The 15,290-nt window shown below is 40.9% G+C and overlaps 1 protein-coding gene across 10 annotated transcripts in view; it reads left to right on the top strand.

Annotated features, from left to right (window-relative positions):
* The first annotated feature begins 2,602 nt into the window (after positions 1-2,602).
* The window catches only part of camk2g2 (calcium/calmodulin-dependent protein kinase (CaM kinase) II gamma 2), a 40,566-nt gene continuing 27,878 nt past the window's right edge, over positions 2,603-15,290 (top strand). For 7 of the 10 annotated variants that reach the window (XM_054798455.1, XM_054798454.1, XM_054798451.1 and 4 more), the window contains exons 1-2: positions 2,604-2,777; positions 3,669-3,763. In XM_054798455.1, coding sequence (XP_054654430.1) covers positions 2,713-2,777; positions 3,669-3,763 — 160 coding nt within the window. In that variant the 5' untranslated portion in view covers positions 2,604-2,712. Of the gene's footprint in view, positions 2,778-3,668; positions 3,764-15,290 lie in introns of all 10 variants that reach the window. The other 3 variants (XM_054798448.1, XM_054798447.1, XM_054798456.1) reach the window with 1 other exon arrangement.

Here is a 15,290-nt window from a genome sequence, read left to right as displayed (position 1 = left end):
GAGAAGAATTCCATGACCATGACCTCACAGATTTGGTTCTTTCTGCATCGCTTCCACCTGTATCTACTGAAGTTGTCACTGATGTGAACACACTGATACTGTACTTGAAGCTTCTCATTCTCTCCACTTCCACCTCCCAGATAAACAGTGGCCGATGAGTTCTCTTCTCCTTCCTCATGTGCACTATCATCTCCTTGGTCTTGTTGGTGTCATCTGCAAACTCTAGCTTGGTGCGTGAATAGTGTTTATAGAATGGGGCTCAGGACACAACCCTGTGGGGTGCCAATGTTTGTTGTGGTGGTGGTTGAGGTTCTATTTCCAATCCTGACAGACTGTCCTGGGGATTATGGGCTGACAGAGGGACAGGTTGAAGATAGAGGTGAGAACATCAGGGAACACGGGGTAGCACATGCTCTACGGGCCCGTCCAGGGTGTCGTCAGTCCCTAGTGCTTTGCTGGGGTTGATCCTCCTCAGGGCTTTATGCACCTTGGCTATTGCGCACCGAAGGGGATCATACTCCTTAGCTTGCCTGGGAAAGTCTTTAGTTAGTCAAATCTCAGATCCAGGATCCAGGGTACGGTTTTCATTTTGGTCTTGGACCACTGGACCCAGGACCATACTCTTACTGGGCTATTGGAGGGTGCATGGTAGGTTGCACAACTATTCCGCATATGCTTTGTGGACACATCAGGACCAAGAGGTTCAGAGTCCACTACAGATCATTCAGAGCAGAATCCAAAGAAATTAGCAATGGAGGATGTGGCCACAGACAGAGAAGTCCTCCCGCAGGACCTGGACCTGAATAAATTGGGAAAAATTGGATGGATTGATGGACAATTTTCCCTTTTTAAACTTTTGCTCTTAATACTAACAAGAAGTGGACACACAATAGTCACAATGCTGAGAACCCCCACCACTGTTTCCACCCAGCTGTCATCATGCCTCCACACTGCCTCTTCGGAGCCTGTCCTCTGACAAGCTTTCTCGTCACAGCAAGACCCAGCAGCTCGGCGTAATTAATATAACGCTACCTCTGCACCATCGCTAATTAGGCTTTGGAATCAGAGCGGTTCCCTGTAATTACACAAGTAACTGGTCTTCTCTCTGCTCCCTGCATGTGCTGGCTGCAGACACATTTCCATTGCTGCAAAGGCTCACTGAGGCTGGAACATTCACACATAGTAAAGATTAACAACGTTATTTCTCTATGTACTTCCACAATGAGGCAAACAGTAGTGGAAAATCATAAATTCGCAAGGATTGCCTAACCTTACTTAGACCACACACAACGCAAGAGTTGGTCATAACATATTTTTTTAATCTCTTTTACAAGTTTAAGCCCCTCAAAAGACATGCTGTGAATCAAAAGTGAATTTTTTCCTCCTATAATTTCCCTATGATTTCTTTAAATGTGTAATTTAGTGACACTTGCAGTGGGTGATGATGATTATAATGGTGTGAAGAGTAAAACAAAAAAAAAAACATGCGGACGGTTCTCAGAGGCCTTACATATTGGTGCGTCACAGCCTTTAGGGTGACACTAATGCAATGCGACGGCAACGAGCAGCGACCAGGCGGTACTTGTACCGAGTGAAGAAATAAATTAGCACAGCACTGTGTCATTATGGGGGTTATTTCAACATTTTACAAGCTTTATGATCTACTTCCAGGGCTAATGAACTGTACTTCTCAGCATTCCCCAAATAGAAGCTTAAACTATCCCCATCCTCCTTTCATGGCTGCATATAATCTAATATGCTGTACTTTTAAGCATAACTACATTATAGTGTCCTCTAAAGTGAAGTTAAACTCACAATTTCCAGTCAAATTATGCACATGATTTTAAAAATGCGTTATTATGAGCCCAGAACTGAATCCACATTAAACCAAAATGTTACTCAAGAGGTCGTGCCTTGGTGTCAGTGCAGCAGCTCACATTAAAATATTGCGGCATTCATCTCACCACCATGATTGGCTCCAAGGAGGATGCGGACCTCCATCAGCTGCTCTGGTGTCAGATTCACTTATGTGCAGTTAAGCATGATGAGATGGAGAGGAGTGGAGTTTAAAACTGACCCTAGAACTGCTGCTCATACAACATGTACGCTACCACAGTATCGAGGTAAAGAGGTCTTCCTCTGACAGTTATTGGCTTTCTTCTGTGCTGGATTTATCTGAAGATATCGGGTGACCGGAGGGACATTACTTTCAATACATTCCTTTTCTTGCTAATATTGCATGTTAAAAAGTGTCAGTGGGTTATCTGAAATGTAGATTCGAAGATGGAAAGCCTTTTTACCTTTGCCATTGGGAGGTCATGATAGTGTGAATGTCTGACCAAAACATCGTTGGTATCAATACCAAAGGTAGTGTCAGTATTGTTATATTTATATTGTCATATTGAAAATGTTCAAGTAAAACGTATCGGTATCGGCAGTACTGGATTTACCTGCTATCGGATGGATACCAAAATTTGCAGTACAGTATTGCCCGACCCTGTTGATTAGATATCGCTCTCAATTAGACACCATGTATCCCCTTCAATAAACAGAATGCCTCTTCGCGCTAATATACGATCTGTGTTTTTTCCAGCTCCTCCTAGCCCCGCCCCTCTCTGCACCGAGCAATCTACCTTCTTGTCTCTCTCGGTGGTTGTCAGCGAGTCGAGAGGCAGGCGTTCCCCCACCTTGTCCCCTTTCACGTCGGTCAACATGGCTACTGTGGTGACCTCAACTCGCTTCACGGATGAGTATCAGCTCTACGAGGAACTCGGAAAGTAAGCGCTCTTCCTCCATCTATCTGCTGTTGTGTGTTGGTTGCCATTGTGTGTGCGTGTGTATGCCGCGCGCGCGCGTTGAGTTGACACGGCGCGAGACGGGGCTGTCAAAAACAGGGAAGCCAGCGACCTCCTCGCTCTTTAATCCCCAAATCCTCACCTCTAAAGGTGCATCGCGCCATGTTGGAAGAACTTGTTTGCAGTACAAGCGTGTTTTTAAAAGACTGTTAGTGCAGTTAGTGGTGGCATTTTACTGCTGCAGCTCCACGAGCGCCATGCTTTCTGTTTTTGTACATGATTACTACTACACGGCTCCTGGAAACACAAGGACCCTACCTCCCTTTTACAAACAGGACTGCATATTTTTGCCATGCACGACCCAGCTGCACCCTTTTTTTTCTTGAAATGACTACACAAACACATCCTGGCTGCAAAGCTGCTGTCTAATCTCCCTGCACCTCCATTAGTAACTGCAGCAGCAGCATGGCTTTAGATGAGAGCTGCAGGCTACTTGTTCCATTCTTCCTGTTGCCTTCTCACATTTCGACCATTTAGCTAATAATGTTTGCGCAATCGAACAGGTTGCCTCCATCCCATGGACTTCACTTTTGTAGTCAAATATCTAACATCATAAACATGCATGTGCCTTCCTTTGCACTTTGAGTGTGTATATTTACATACATACATCCGTTTTCTTGAGTGCTTGTCCTCATTAGGGTCACGGGTGAGCAGAGGCCTTTCCCAGCTGACTTTGGCATCTCCAGTCAATCACAGGGCACATTGAAAAATAACCATTAACACTCACTTGCACACAACATGCATTTTTTTAAGGATGTGAGAGGAAGCCAGAGTGTGTCTGTACATTTGATACATATATTTTTCCTGCTCTAGGGGGGCATTCTCCGTGGTGAGGCGATGCGTCAAGAAATCCACCGGCCAGGAGTACGCTGCGAAAATTATCAACACAAAAAAGCTCTCTGCCAGAGGTGAGTGCATGCAGACGTGCAGTAGCGCCGTGTGGAAAGCTTGACAAATGTGGCTGTTCAGTAGTGAAGTCACCTCCGCTTGCAGGCGTGTTCATTTTCATCCCTGAAGAGCAGCTGATTCCTCTTCCTGGTCAGCTGAGTTTCCTGAAGAGCTGCAAGCCACGTGGCTGAGTTGCCTGCTGCGGTTTTAAAGTCGCACATAGTGAGGCTCAGCGAGCTTCTCACATTTGCATTAGCAGCAGCTTGACATTTGATGCCATAATATCCTTGGATGTAGTTTATGATCAATGCAATCTCTTATTGATGAGAGATGCCACTTTGCACAATAGAAACAAACAGAACTGGCAAGAATTCACAAAGCCCATTCGCTTACTAATGCACAAGCACAGACGAGCAACGTAGGTGTGTCATAGTTCCTCCCACCATTGATCACTGACTATGACTCAAAATAATGTACAACAGGCATGTGCAAAGTCACCTCACATAGATGTGTCATGAAATTAATGCGTTTGTTCCTCTGACCAGTTAATAATGATAAAGTCAAAGCCCCTAGTACGTTTACTCAGGCATACAAAGTAGATGTCATATGATGCGACTGTTCCCCATGGCAGTTATTCAAGATAGCCACCACCTCTCATATGAAAATTAAACAGAATGACCAAAATGAACAAAAATCAACAAATTCCAAGCCGGCCGTACACTTTCTCTGCAAAGTAGACGTGTCATATAACTCATATGATCATTTCTCCTGCCAGTTATTTGGTAATAGCCACCACTTTTACATTAGAAATAAACAAAGACCGTAAAGTAGATTCTGGACTATTGAGTGCACCTGAGTATAAGCCTCACCCACCAAATTTAAAGAGAGCTAAATTTTTGTTCATATGTAGGCCACACTTGTCTGCAAGCCACAGGTGTCCACATTGTAACATGGGATATTTATACAGAAACACACTATAAACCTTCACTTGGTGTTTCCAGCATCATTCATTAGCTTTGATGAGTGAGACGTGAGACGCTTTTTTTTTTCCATCGAAGTTCCAACAGCCCAACAACCCCAGTTCCAACCGCAGTCCAAGCAGAAGCTGTAGCAATTCTACACTTGATCTAACTTACGTAAGATTTGTCAGATCAAAACACCATCACTGCATAAGACTTAAAACCATTTGATATTAGCGTCCTTGTTGAAGCCACAGTGTTCAAAGCATCTGAAAAAAGTAGTGGCTTATAGTACAGAACTTATAAAATTCCAGTGTCAGCAAAGCTATAATAAAGCGTTGTATTATGAAGTGATGACATTGTTCAACTTGTTTATGCAACTTTAACTGGAATCCTTTGACTTGTACAGTGCGAATGGATTACAGTTGATCATGTATAATTGTGATTCAGCATTTGTGACCACGCAAATTCAGGCCTTTTTATATTTTTTTTCATATTGTATTTCTTTTTCTCCAAAAACAGATCTCATTCACCCTAAGTTGGTAATATTTTATAAAAATATATATATATGTATCTGTAAAAATAGACATTTATGTGCGTATCAATTATTCGCAGATTTTCGCCATTCACTGGTAGACTCGGAACGGAACGTCTGCGAAAAGCGGGGATCTACCGGAGTTTCAAAGTAGATCCCTTTATCTTGATGTACAGTGTGAATGAATTAGTTTCAAACTGGAATCCTTAGCGTGGATATGCAGACCACAACGCTTCCACCTTGTCGAAGGTGTGTTTGTTTTTGCAAGTCTTATTTCCAGTTTTGGTGTGAGTCTGCAGCAACCTCACACCTGCTGGAATGTCCACACATGTTGCTAAATCTTTGCATTTCTGCTGTCTGACGCGTTGCTGTACGTGCTGTGCATGTTGGTCCGCATCCCGCAGAGGCTCAGTGACGACGCTGGCGACGATGTTAGCCGCAGTCCAGATTCTGTTCTGGCCTGACTGGGCTGTTCCTTTCCCACGGGGTTGCTGTGTCTTTCCTCGTCACCCTACCCATGTCATTTTTCCCTTCCCCTCCCTCTCTTCTCCATAAACAACTCATTGATTGGAGGGGAAAATCCTAAAGGCGAGACAAATTTGGTGGAGCGTATGCGGATTGTGCACTTGGCTGTGCTGGCAGCAGTCCCGAGCTGGTAACCCCAGCAACAGGAGGAGGAGAGGGAGGATCTCCTCATCCTATAGGCTGTCTCATGGAGAGACCACTTTATCTTTGTTTGTATTTGAAAAAGAATGACCTCTTCTCATTTTAAGTGGACTTGCCAATGCTTATTTCAATACCTTCTTTATACTAGTATGGCCAAACTACTACTTGTAAAAACTATCCTTGGGGAAAAACAACTAAAAACAGTGTTATGTGTGTGCCAGGCCACTAGTTGGCGATGTCACAAAGAAACGCTATGCACTCGCACACCACCTGCTCATTCTCCCGGGTCTTACTCAAAACCGTATTTTCAACACTCTTTGTTGATATACATGCGATATGAGTGAAGATTTTAGAAGACTTTAGTGGTGCAGTAAATGTTATCAACATAGCAAAAGTCATTTTTACAGATGACCATTTTCAAGCGCTAATGCTGCCATTTTTCAAAAGTTGCATTTTCCAATTTTTGGTTTTCAGTCACCTAAAACACTGCTGAAATATCTGTGATGGAATGGTCAAAAATACTTAATTCATGTCAGTTTTGAGTTAAAAACAATCTTAAACATATTGTAAATCACATAAAAAAACTGCGTCACACCCAGTAGAACAGAGACCTCCTCCAAGGCCAAGCCTTCCCCATGTGGATGAGGAGGGTATTTTACACCTTTATAGATACACACTGCCTACATATCCCTGAATTGTTCATACATTATGTACAGCAAAATGTTGGAAAATGCCCTCCCCTGCAGTCTTGGGAGTGAAAGTAGACGAGAAGTAGAGAGGACAACTTCATGATACTTTTAATAGCCAAGACTCAAGTATTTTGTGGTCTGATTTGAAAGATACCATAAAAGGGAGTGACTAAAGCTTCCTCATATCATTCTACAGTCCTTTTTTCTTGTGCTTTGTTTTCCTTTTGGTGAAAGTCCAAATATAGGCAGACAAGTTTTTGGACACATCTTGTATTGATTATTTCATTAAATGAATCAACAGGGGCTTGGGTGAGACTACTTTTTTCCTCTTGAATCTTAAGTTCATAACTAGGGCATTTTGGACAATTGTCTGGTGCCAACCTTGTAGGAACAGTTTAGGGAAGGCCCTTTTCTTGTTCCAGCACAAAGATGGCAAGCCAGGAGGCCCTCTCTGAGTGCCCTCTGACCTCACAAAAGGGCAAAAAATTCCCACAGACTCAACATCTCGTACGATGTCTTCCCAAAATAAGTTTTTGCTGCTTGTGTTGATAGTGCAAGGGATTTTTTTTTTTTTTTAGATTTTCCTTAATTTTTCAATGACTAATCTTGATGACACAGTTCAGACATATGCAGGATGTGGTCTTTCTCTTTGTTGCTGGAATACGCTGAATGTGTGTTTTTACGTGTTTTGGGGCTGGGGGGTGGCGTTTCGCAATGCTCTGGGCTGCTGGCTGCAGGCTGATTGGCAGAGGAGAGCTCGATGTGGCAGCGCCGCGGCGTGAATCTTTGATGAGACCAAGTGTAAATATTAGATGAGCAGGGGAGCGTCGCATATGGAAAGAAGAAGCACGTACAAGTGGAACAAATGGGAGTGAGACGTCGCCAACCCAACTATTAGAACAGAAGTGTGGCTTGGTGTCACACGTCCTCCCTTTTGTAGACCGGGACAGTAACTGAGTGCATGCTTTCTTATCTTATCTCTACCCCCGACTGTTTCTAGCATATGGCATGATCTGGAAGCCAACTTGGATCAAATTTTCATCATATAGAGCTTTTTAGAAGACATGCTCATATGCAGTTACTGTTACCAACAAGTTCTAGGCGAGTAGAATATTAAAAATTTGCTTTTTCTTTAGATAGGGAGCAAAAACAGTTGCACATGTTTGCAAATGACTGTCTTTAGGCGTTTTTGTGACTAGGGATAGTTGTCGTCTGTCCATTATATTCTTAAAGAATGCAAAAAAAATAAAAAATAAAATAACTTTCTAAATTGGTCTCATTTGAGCAAGCCCCCATTTTGCCCAAAAACCCCAAATTGGAAACCAAAAATATCAACTTTTCAGTCATTAATTTGTTTGAGTACAGTAGATCTCCCTAAGAATCGTGAAATTACTTGCTTTACTTCACTTTCTTCACTTTCATTTGCAGTTTGTATTACTTCCATTTTTAAAATATTATACCTGCATTTTTTAATTTTTTTTTTTTTTTTACTGCTACCTACTCCTTCAGACACCATGTAACAATACACACGATGCCATCTAGGTTCAAACCTTATTGGTTTGTTTGTCACAACATCCGCTGAAACTGGCATGCGTCATAAGAGTGCAACCTGTTTTTCCTTTAAATTCTTTCATCCACATTTTGTTATTGCTATTTGGATCACGCTGTTAGTGAACATAAGATGTCTTCACAATACCTCGGTGTGCGCCAGATCAATATTCATCAGCAATATTCAGCTTCTGCAGTCACATAAACCAGTGAAAACCTCCGCAATATCGAAAGACCAGACAGAGTACATCTGAAGGCTGTGACTGTGTGTGTGTGTGTGCGCGCGCGTGCAGGCGGGCCTATTTATAAGGTCACACGTGCATGCATCAGACTTATGGGAGCAGTAATCAGACTTTACAGAGAATTAAGTTACCAGCAGTGAAAGTGGACTAAGAGAGGTGTCTTTATTGAGATTATTTATTGCGGCACTTGGATATTGAGAAAGTAATAAAAGCATGCACACACCAGGGAGAGACATCCGGCAACAGATAGTGTGTGTGTGCGCGCACGTGTGCGTACGAAGTCGGCTCACATTATGGTGGCGACACTCTTACTCTTCCTATTAGAGTTTTCCTTTTTGATTAGCTTTGGAATTGTCACATGATCATATTTCACGCGTTCATATTGTGTTGTTGCAGCACATAAAAAAGGATGGTCCTACTTTTACGTCGCCATGACAACAGTGGAGCTCTAAATGCCAAAAAGGAACTGGAGAAATTAAGTGTGAAAGAGAAGAAGAAATACACAATAAACACAATGACTCATTTATACAACACTATTGCTCCTTTCTATTTAAACTTTTTTGCAGTTTCCCTTAGCCCTTTTTTTGGGTGGGTGGGTGGGGGATTCATGGTTCCAGTGAAAACACTAAGTTTCTGGTTAAACTTTTAATTCTTTATATAATTGTTGTAGCGCTAGCCTGACGACCTGGCAACCTTTAGCTTCAAAAGAGCCATTTTGCTCCTCTTCTAGTAAAGAAAAATAGTCTACAGCTGCAAAACATTACACAACTTATAAACTTTAAAAAGTTCTAATCTTTTTTTAAATTTAACCTGTTACAAAAACAGAGTGCATGTGTAGGCCTACTTTGAAATAATTCAAACACTGAACCATGTAGGCCTTTTTTAGTCGTTCCTGTATTTGTGTAAAATCAAAACAAAACGTAGCCAACTTTAATATGAAAAAAAATTCCCATCATAGCTCACATATCTGCATATCAGCGCTGTCTGCTCAGTATCGTTTACATCACCTGACTCATCACAGGCAATTCAATATGCTTTTATGAATGTCATCAATTTGCCTACTGGTGGTGTTTGTTGTCATTCTATTGGTCCTGTCCTGGACTGTCTTTGCAGAAAGAGGCATTTTTTTTCATTTTCTTTTTTTTTTTTTAATTTGGAGAATAGATGCTCTGATATTTCTATGAACGATTCTCTCATGTATTCTCCAGCTGTGAGCAGTCTCCCCTTTCTTATGATCTCATGTACAGCCACAACGCTAGCAGCTGTAGTTGACTTTGGAGCGTTCATCCACTTCTTGAAAGTACAGTATGTTTGCTCTGTTCAACCTTCCGTAGTAGTTCCGAAATCGCTCTCCTACGCCCATCTGCAGTTGGGTACTTTTCAGAAAAAGGAGAGTGCTTGTTTGAAAATATCTTTCAACGTTAGATTTTAGGTTGTTTGTGAATTTCTCACCGCATATCAAGCACACGGGTAAGCCAGCGTCATTGGCAGTGAAGGCAAAGGACGATATCCCTTAAACTCTATTTTCTTCCGGGATTTTTACCTTAAGGGACATATTCATGGTTATCGATAGCTTACCACAGGGGTCGCACACTCAACAAGATGTCTTCTTTGTGTCTCACTGCACACACTGGCCTCCCTCCCCCTTCCCTTGCTCATCCAATCAGCAGGATGGATGCATTGGTGAAAATGCATATTTCTTCCACTGCGGTGTAAAAAAAACAAAAAATCAGAGCTTGGCGAAGTGAGCCGCAACAAGGACGCTGACCCCTGGTCAGTTCATCATTTTTCATTGTCATTCATTAGTGGCGATTGACTATACATTTTATACTTTAAAATGCCTTTTATTAAGTGTGTAATGCATATTTAGGGATTAACCTGCATTGTGCAGCTATGCATTTAGCTTGTTAGCTTTCTTTTGCCGTGAGCAAACTGTGACAATTGAAGAGTGATGGGGAGGGTTCTGGGGCTGAATCTAATCTATGAATTAAATTATTGCAAATGTTGATTCGAAATCGGAGGAAAACATAACGTCAAGCTGGGAGGAGGGTCCCAAACCTTTGTAGGTGTGTGAATGATGAAGCTTTAATATTGAGTCTCTGCACTATAAACGTCAGCTTTACAGATGCCATATCTTATGTACATATCTTCTCCGTTGCGTTGCTTTTAGAGGTGGGAATCTCTGGCCACCTCATGATTTGATTCGATTCGATGCGATTACGTGTCATTATTATTTATCCAGGAAGAAGGCCGTATTAGTTTTGTTGGACTGCTTAACAAAAATGCATTTTGTGCTATAAATACTTTGTTGAACAAACTATGTATGTATTCATCTGTGCAAATATTGATTCAACGGTATTTATCATTTACATTGCGCACCCTTTGTACAAGGCTGCTATTTTCTCAAAGGAAGGATGTTTGATTAGCCTTGCACCGCAGACACGCCTACTTATTTACACTGTGCACGTCTGCCTGGTGCTTTCAATGTCTTCTTTTTTACCACTTTCACCTGGCCGTCACTCCTACAAGCTGCAGTCGGGAGCATGTCCTGATAAACCTGCTCAGTGGAGTTAATTGTAGAGCGCTTTGTGATGAGGTCCGCCGCCATCTGTGTTGCATTTTTGTCCGCTTCCAAGGTTACAGTCAAAATAAGCTTTCATAGTAATAAGAGGTTTTATTGGTGGGGTGCGTGCCACCAAAGATGGAAAAAGAGTTCTGTCAGTGTTGCCCTGTCTTTCTTTTATGTCCTCTGCCATCCGTTTTTGGACTTGTAGAGAAAATGAAATGAAATTCTGGACTCTTGTTGCGAAGCACATCCAAACAGAGGCACATGTTGTTATGTAGAATTTGTGTCATTTGTTGAGTCAAATGAATATCCTCATCGGAGCTGATGTATTCCATGTGCATTTGTGTCTGTGTCCAAAAGATGGAGCGTCAGGACACCAGACGAGTGTTTGTGTGTGCGAATTCATGAAAAAATTCAACAAAACAGGATGCTGGTGATATTGTTTGACTGGTGAATGTGTGTAAGAAGGTTGAGCCGTGTTTTACCTTTTTATATCTATTCATGAATTCAGGATTTAATTAATAAATTCTGGAATTAATGAGTTTGGGATTGCTTCAGAATAAGCATGCAGATCGCTTCTGACTGTCTCTGCTGGGTTACATCTTCATGTTTTCTTCTGCAACTCACAGGAGGGTATTCAGTATGGATAAAGGATTGATAAAATAGTCTCCCATTCTCCTTTTGAAAACAACAGTTTGAAGCTAAACATGAAACAGTTTAGCTGTAAGGTTAGAAAGCTATGCAAGTAAAATAAAAAAATCATATTTTAATTTATTATTATTAAGGTATACAAATGGGGGAAGTGTTTCGATAGCATCAATTTATTATATGGAGTACTTTGGTTTAAAAAAATAATGGCAAAGATTAAATTACTAAAACAAAATGTATTCAAATGCTGAATTACAAAATACTTGTAATTAATGTATTGTAATGTATTGTACCTGGCTTGTGTAGTGATTTTTTTCTTCATTTGTACTATGGTATTCTTATTTTGCCTTTTTTTTTCATGTTTTGCACGTTAAAATTGTAGAGAAGCCTCGTAGGTTTTGAATGTGGTTTTAATGTGGCTATTTCCTGTCCTATGCTCTCCTATTTTTGATTGTCCCAAAAGAACGCTAATGCATGTGGGGATACTGATGGCTCATCCACACTAAATCGACCATGTCGGCGCATAAACAAGTCTCTGCCTAATTATTAGTTCACTTCTGGGCAAAGGTGCCTTATTGCCAAAATAAAAAGCAAAAGGTAGTTTTTCTTCAGACTAAAAAAAGGTCAAAGCCTCATTTTTTAGTTAACCAAAACCACACAGTGATTGCTATTTGTGCTTCGTTTGTTAATATCAGCCTCTGACGGCCCAATCAGTCAACCAATGAATTCTGTATTTCTGCTCGATTTGATGATGGATGTCTTCATATATCGTTGATGTGTACAAGAAGGAGCATGCGGCTCTCAGACAAAGGTCACGGGGCTCCAAAAATAACCTCATTGCTGAAAGATAGATCTCCTTTTGCAGCTGTAACAACGTCCACTCGTCTGGGAAGACTTTGGGAATGTGTGTGGGAATTTTTCTCCATTTGTGAGATCAGCGCTCACTGATGTTGGACCTGTTGGATGGCCAATGCCATTCTAGTTCAAACCAGAGATGTTCTTCCACTCCGAAATCGTCCTGGGATGCCTTTACGGAAATTGCTTTGTATACTGGGAAGTTGTCTGATTGATTAAGAGGTGTGTCTCCCTAATTTGGTGCACCAAAAACAGGCTCTTCCATTAACCACCCGGCACACTGCCATGGTGGGGGTAAATATTGACATACTGTAGTTTGCTGGCTCATTAGAGCTTGTTAGACTGCCTGCTTTGTTTTAAATAGCCTCCAGCTGATGATACAGGGACCTTTTGATAGAGGGGTGTAACGGGACGCCATAGTCATAGTTTGGTTCACTTTCAGTCCAATGAGGTTGTAGCCCCCCCACCCGTTCCCATCTCTACTGAACAGTGGCAGTACACTGCTTTTGTCGTACACACTTGTCTTTGTCCGTTTATGTATTTCATTGGGAAGGTCAAACATTTCTCACAGGCTTTAACCATGGAAGAGGGTTTTCAAGCTCTGGCTTCTCCTTGGCACTATCACTAGCCAAGTCTGGGCTTCACTGTGACTATATTGTAAGGCAGTTACACTTACTGTCCCTCACTGTACTTGCAGAAGTTATTTAATTATTTTTTTTTTTAAACCGCATCTCAGCTACGTCTGAAAGTGCATTTTTAGTAAGAGCTAAGGTCTGTGCACTTTTTTCTCCCCCATTTTTGCCCTTTTTAAATAATTTTCCAACTATTATAATATTTTCTTCTTGAATACTGTTTGTAAGTTTTCTTTTTGTCATATTTTTACTGTATTTCCATAATATAACTTTTCCCAAAACAGATTTTCCAAAAATTCCAAATATATTTTGCTTTGTTTGTTTCTCATACTATTACAAACTTTTTTCTTTAATATTTCAAGTCTACGCTATTAAAATTATTTTTCCTCACATTACGAGTTTTTTCCTGTTTAGAAGACGACTTTTTTCTCTTAATATTTGACTGTATCCTCATAAAATTACAACTGTTTTTTGCATTTCCACTTTTTAAAAAATTTTCCAACTTTCTTCTTGTAAATTTTCTTGTCATAAATATGACTTTATTCCCATAATATTTTGACTTTATTCTTGTATAAAAACCTTTTTCACGGAAAGTTACACAAACAATTACAACTTTATTCATCGTTTTATTTTTCTTAGTATTCCAACTTTTAAAAAATTACATCTTTTTACTTTAATATTTAAAGTTTATGCTACAAAAATAACGTTATTTTTTTTCTCATAATATTATAATGTTATACTTGTAATATTATGACTTTCTCATTAGATTACAACTTCATATTTCTACATTATTCTTGTAAAATTACTGCTGATTTTTTCACTTTTGCTGTTGTTTTTTTTGTTGTTCCCTTGTTAAATTATATTTTTTAGGATGTGCCGGGGGCCACGGGCTGCGAATGACCCCTGGACATACTTTGGACGCCCTGGTGTATACCACACCGAATGTTCCGTACCGAAAAATCAGATGAAGAAAACATGTACCGTTGCACTCCTAGCCTTTTTAGGGTTTGAAAAAGTGAGAGAATCCAAGCATGGAAGCTCCTCTTAGATGGCGTCCAGCAGCTCTGTCATTGTACTTGACATGATCAGAAGGCCCTCCTAATGTTGGCATTGTTACGCACTATCAGCCTCATGATTGACTTCACACTGACCTCCCGCCATGACACCGATGTCAGACCGCAGCCTATCCAGCAACCGAAAGAGAAATTTCTCAAATTCACTCTCACTAACTCTCCTCCTCGTTCGCTCTCTCCTCGCTACACGCCCACGCCTGACAGCCTCTCCCTATCCTCTTCCTCCGTCTCATTGTCCTCAGCGATGGCGGGCAGGCCCGGCCACTGTGATCTATGTCTGTAAGCCGAAGGGTGGATTGCTTCTATTTATAGTCTCGTCTGCTGTGGGCCAGCACTGACCCAAGTCCATGACTGTTTTGCTTTTCATCTGCTTGTCACTCATTTATTGATCTCTTTCTATGATGCCTCGACCGTCAGACAAACACTTTACGTTTAACAGTATATAATATCTGGTCACTAAAATCCTATTTTCTATTCTAATGCTTTCTTGGGATCTACACTTGACCGTTCATGTTGGTGTTCATCAGACATGTGGCTGTCGATGCTGAATGACTGTCCGTCGAGTACCTCAACTGATTCATTACGCCACAAGATGAATCCTAATAAATGGGTGATCATATGTTTAAGACCAGATAATGAAGGCTTCTTCTTCTACTGACTACTCTCTGCTCACTATTCTGTATAGAGCCATGTGGAAAAAATGACATCCCATGGCATTCAGGGCCTTCTATTTTTTTCACATGACTGTAAATGACATTTACGGTGCACCCTATTGGTTCAAAATGCTTTGGAAGACATGCTAGCATACATGCCATACACATATCCCCAAAGTTTTAGGTTTTGTTACAAACATGAATTTGTTGGATTTAATATGGTTATGAAAATAGCTCATCAAAGCATTAAACATAATGCACCTGAAGTATTGCGGAATTTACTTTTTTAGCATGACTTTAGCATGACTAAAAATATTGTTTGGCTTTTGTAACAAACCTCTGTGAGTCAGGTCCCTAATCCAATAAATGATCCAATAAAAGTGGGAAAAATGGGCGTGCAAAATACTTTTAGGGTAGGACTAATCATTTGACATGATTATAGATTGTGGTGTGATTTAGAATAACAAACTCTCCTTTTATG

The sequence above is a fragment of the Dunckerocampus dactyliophorus genome, chromosome 14 (genome assembly GCF_027744805.1).
Source record: "Dunckerocampus dactyliophorus isolate RoL2022-P2 chromosome 14, RoL_Ddac_1.1, whole genome shotgun sequence".
NCBI lineage: Eukaryota > Metazoa > Chordata > Actinopteri > Syngnathiformes > Syngnathidae > Dunckerocampus > Dunckerocampus dactyliophorus.
This window is presented reverse-complemented; position numbering and strand designations above follow the sequence as displayed.